Genomic DNA, 5,275 nt, shown 5'->3' on the forward strand with positions numbered 1-5,275 from the left:
ACGTTCGAGCGAATCCTTAAAACCGACCGGTATCGTCTCCCCTGCGAGAAACCAGTGGTTACGATAATCTCTCCTCTGCGAAAATAATCGGGAGCGCGAGTTCGTGGTACCTGACCATACGTGACGTCCGTTGTAAAACAGTGGTGTAAAGAACAATAAAGACGATTGGTGAAACCGTCAAATCTCTGTTGGAGACTAGATTCGGTGACTTCTCAGTGTTCTGTATCCCTGATTTCCGAACGTTTCCTCTTCTCTCTCCGTACGCGATCCCGCGCATTATCTATTTCGCGGACTCTCAACTCAGCCAAGGGTCGGTGAAACAAATAAGAACACTTGGGGCTCTATGTCCTCATTTCTTCAAATTTTTAAAAACTTCCCTGCTATGAAAGCATTGCATTTGTTTAAAACTATCGCAAAATAAATGGTGAAAAAAACTTTTAGTAGATATTCTTATGTTTCCGCTATAAGCTCCTAAAACTCATTCTCATCGGTTTGTTAGTTTTAGTCTTATAAATTAACAAAAAAAAAGGGTGACACTGTTTTTACAGTGTTGAGATTCGTTCATAGGTCACTAGTGACTACAACATATTCAAATTTGAACAAAACAATACATACTTCAAAAAGTGTCCGATTTCGCGTGGAATGACCCTTCAGAGAACATACTACATCCGTAGGATTATGTTTTTTTTAGAAGTGCAATGGTGCACGTGTATTCAACAATTGCATTATTTTTTTTAATGGAAATGCATACTTTTTATATAGACGGATATCTCTCGTCATTCTACGTAGAAAGTATTCCGGTACAATAGTAAAAAAATCATTAGTTATCGAGGTATTTTAAGAAAATGTCTTTTTTGAAGTATTGTAGTATAAGAGGATACGAAAGTGTAAGAAATTTTAAACCAAGCAATGTATTTCTGGGTTACCAAGTCAAAGATAATTAGAAAAAGACGAAGGTCGATTTTCGGAAGCGTAAGCAATATTTATTGAACACGTGTTTCTGCACCATATAGAGTGTTTATTGTCTAAACAAAATTGTGTTGTTACATAAAACGGAAGTCCAAGGCCAATGGAAGTTTCAATGTTCGAGGATCCTTTGTTGGTCAAAAATAGGACCGTGTAATACGTTGTTTTTTCGCAGAGCATTGTTGTTCTTTGTCAGGTTACGTAGAAAAATTCCATCGATCCTCGGCGGTGGTCACACAAGAAACTTGATTCAACCGAATCACTTGTCCCACAGATCTTTGAAGTTAGTCCTGAAAAAAAATAAACGTTACAACATCCTGCAGTGCAAGCCGTATCTCTCTGAAAATTGTTGCAGTAAAACTGTAGATTAGAAATACTCGATAACTGAATCAGCGTATCGTCAATTAACTAGTTATTTTTACACTCGGAACGGAAGCAGAGTATCGGATACATACTTTATCTACTTTATAGATCTCAAGGGTCGTATCACTATTGGCTGTGCAAAGTTCGAGAAGAATCTGGCTGTTGATTCGTGCCAGTGATCGATCTCCAATAGATAAGTTAATGTACAATGCGTTAAATTGGATCACGCGTGTTTACGCCTAAAGGTATGCGATTTGTACATCGATAAAAATTGTTTGATAAATGTTTGATAATGTCCGACAGTTGTCCCCGTGTTATCAATATTTAGAAAGTAACGTACTTGCGGCAGAGACAGACACCATTCTCGCAGCGACCGCTAGCTTTGCCCATGCTGAGACAATTGGCAGCGCAAGCACTGTGCTCGGCGATTCCTTTGATCGAGAGAAGATCGCAGGTCACTCTTCTTTGCGTAACGGCACGCTCTTCCGCAACTTTGGCGAGTTCGAGAGGTTCGTATTCTTCGTCTGGAATTTATGGAACGTTAAATGCGGACAGTGTTGGCCGAACATTATTCAGAATAATGAATAAAATATTAACGAATAAATCCAATTATTTTTTTTTTAATTACGTTTAGTTAGAGCCGCATCAACATTTAAGCGATCGTAAGGTACTTTAAGAAATTATGTTAAATTAACGTATAAAATGAAATAGACAAATTTGTATCTTACCGACGGGGATGGCGACGATAGCGGCAGCAGCCACAAACAAAAAAGCGGCAAGGATGTAGAATTTCGCCATTTTAGTTATCGATTAGATTTCCGTTCTACTTTGAAGAGAAGCTGGAAGACTGATGATGGATGTAAAACCTGCATCGCTTTTTATACTATAATATTCTTCCACAGATGTAACGCGCTGGTAAATCCCGCGACAAGTATGTGCGCAGTTGTAATGAAAGGGAAAGTAAACAATTAAACGGTGTTGGCACGTGCGGTAAATCGTCCCTTATGGCGACAGACACAAATAACGGTGAACGTAGTAATTCCCCGTTCTTCCCCGTTACATTTGTCTCAGGTTTTCCTGTCCTTTGTGCCGTTTCTTCAAACCATCGTTGTCTGTGTACAATAGCCATGTTCTCGAAACCAGGTACTTACATATGTACACTAGTACTCGTGTATGGCATCTTTAATATTGTTCTTCGAAGTGACTGAACAGATCTGGTGGAAAATGAAACAGTATAATCGTTGAGCAGTAATCTGCAGCGTTTAAAACGAAGATGGAAACCTTCGGGTATTATAATTTCCGTAAGCAAATTGAAACTGATTTACTTGCCAACACATTTTTACTGTTAGTGCGTAAGAACAGAGTTGTGCAGAATTACAATTGAATTACTCCAGGAATTATATTTACAAAGTAATTGAATTACATTGTAATTAAATCATATTGTAATTTATAATTCAGATCTTCATTCAATTAAATTACAATGTAACTTGTAATTGCAATGGAGTACAATTACAAAATACTTTGTAATTAAATTACATTACTTACGAATTACGATCAGACTTGTGCAGATTTACAATTGAATTACTCCAGGAATTATAATTACGGTCCGATTCGAACCGTCATCGAGTGAGGACGTGTTTACGAGTTTCGTCTCTGCTGTGTCTCTGTGTCCGTGGCTGAGTGAGTGTGATAGCTTTAGTGTTATTCGCGAGTGTAAACACACGCTCAACCTCCGTGTTGGAGCACAGCGTAGCGTCGTAGCCTCTGATTACAGGAGCTGGCGCAACGCATATTCCGATATACCATGGCTTCATCTACACAGAAAAATTCACTCCCTGTTTCTTATGCGCAAGTAACGCAAAAGTTCCTTTTTTCCTACAAAGGAGCAAGCAATAATCCTTGATGCTATCGATGGAATCACTGTGCAGGAATATACTGTTGCAATTGCAAGTCTAATTGGCCCCAGTAGTATCAGATTTGTCTCCAGGATTTCTCAAAGGCGAGTTTGTTTGTACCTCAGCAGTAAAGAGTTAGCAGATAAACTCTCAGACAACCACACTAAAGTCGTTATTGGTACCCACACACTGACAATCAGACCGCTCATCTCCAAAGCCAAAAGGATTATTTTGTCAAACATTTTAGAAGAACTTCGCAAAATCATCATCTCTCCTGTTTCTCCAATCAGCTTCATTAAAGCAGGAGTTATTGGTCCTGGCTTTTCTCATATTTTAAGTTTTCCGAGACAACTTTATGTAAATCCTGATGAGTTGCACAAAGTTCCGGAATCAATATCCATAACGTATGACGGCACGGTCTACTGGATTTATTTGTCTACCGACAAAGTATCTTGCTTTTTGTGCAAGGAGGAGGGGCATCTCGCCAAGTTCTGCCAAAAGGTGATCGCTCCAGTTGAAAACTCCTTTAAAGACACCCAGAATAAGGAGAACGCTACTCAGGAAAGTGTTATTCAACCCCAAGGTCCAGATTGTTCAATACCACCTCCTCCACGTGTTAAACGACCTCTCTCCGAAGCAACGAGCTCCAACGACAGTAATCACTCATCGATAAAAGATATAAAACTTGATCGTGTTATGAAGCCGTCCAAAAAATCAAAAAATCAACCTGACGCGGGAACATCTATGGAGGAAGTTGCAAATCTTCTTTCACCAATCAAAGAATTTATCCAGGAAAATTCCCAAAAATTTCCAATTGACATGAAGAATATAACAAAATTTCTAGTCTCAAACTTTGGGAAGTAGTAGTATTCATTTATTGTTCCCCTCGGGGTTACAATTCCTATTACAACGTATCTCCTTTACCTCGCACAATCGCTTACCACTACTGACGTCGCTATAGAGAGAGAGAGAGAGCTATTGTCGCTTTACATATAAAATTATAATAACGTAGTAAAATAAAATAATAACAATATATTCAAATCATATAAAAAAACTAAAACATATCCAATCCGCCATACCGCTCGCCATCACGCTCGCCATAGATACAATATATTAACAAATAAAAACAATATATACAATATACACAACAATATATTATATATTAACAAATAAAATAAAAAATAAAACATATCATACTGCTCCTTTCTCTCACACACCCACACACACACACATTCCTCCTCCTACACCTCCCCTTCCCTAACCCGCGGACCACCTCTTCCGGTCGCTCACCATTCATCCCAATCCTCCATTTGCACCTTCCCTCCATTCCTCCACTCTCCTCATCCACTTCTCCCCTCCCCCCTCATCATCCAACACTTCCCCCATCTTCTCCTGCCATCCTCCTTCTTCATCCATCCTCATACATTCCTCCCAAACATGCTCCCACGTCTCACTTATCCATCCACACACTCTACATTTTCTCTCCTCCTCATCCATCCAATATTTTCCCTCTTTCATACCATTTCCTAATCTAAACTTTGCCACTCTCTGCCATCTACTCTCTCCCCATCCTTTCTTTAGGTAGCCCGGCAGACCCTCCCCCTTTACCATCCCATACCATTTGTTATATCTTGATTTCCTTATCTTTTCCCACCTTTCCTCCCTCTGCTTTTCCTTCTCCCTTTTCACCAACTCCCCACTTACCTCCTCTCTCCTCTCCTCCATCATTTCCTCCACCTCCTGTATTGTCCATCCCCTATCCTCAAAGAAATCCCGTCTTTCCCTCTCCCACCCTTCTCTTACTACTCCCCTCCTTTCCCTCCCTCTCATCTCTTCCCAACACAATCTCGCTAATTCCCCTCCCTTGCCCTCTCTTAACTTCTTTTCATACCCCCATGCCCTCAACCCCGCCCTGCCCCTCATTAACTCTCTTTGCAGTTCTTCCCTAACCATGTACCCTGGCGTACACCTTTCCACTTCTAACATCCACTTTAGGTATCTCTCCTGCATCTTTTCCATACTCTCCCTTTCCTTCCACCCCCATATTTCTA

The 5,275-nt window shown here is 40.1% G+C and overlaps 1 protein-coding gene across 1 annotated transcript; it reads right to left on the reverse strand.

The window, feature by feature from the left end:
• Positions 1-1,035: 1,035 nt before the first annotated feature.
• LOC143363265 (defensin-like) lies at positions 1,036-2,170 on the reverse strand. Its single transcript, XM_076803875.1, has 3 exons — positions 2,058-2,170; positions 1,670-1,853; positions 1,036-1,256 (listed from the first exon to the last, which is right to left on the reverse strand). Exons 1-3 carry the CDS (start codon positions 2,125-2,127, stop codon positions 1,226-1,228), a joined length of 285 nt encoding a protein of 94 aa, XP_076659990.1. The 5' UTR covers positions 2,128-2,170; the 3' UTR covers positions 1,036-1,225.
• Between the last annotated feature and the right edge of the window lie 3,105 nt (positions 2,171-5,275).

Source organism: Halictus rubicundus, unplaced genomic scaffold (assembly GCF_050948215.1).
Source record: "Halictus rubicundus isolate RS-2024b unplaced genomic scaffold, iyHalRubi1_principal scaffold0029, whole genome shotgun sequence".
Lineage (NCBI taxonomy): Eukaryota > Metazoa > Arthropoda > Insecta > Hymenoptera > Halictidae > Halictus > Halictus rubicundus.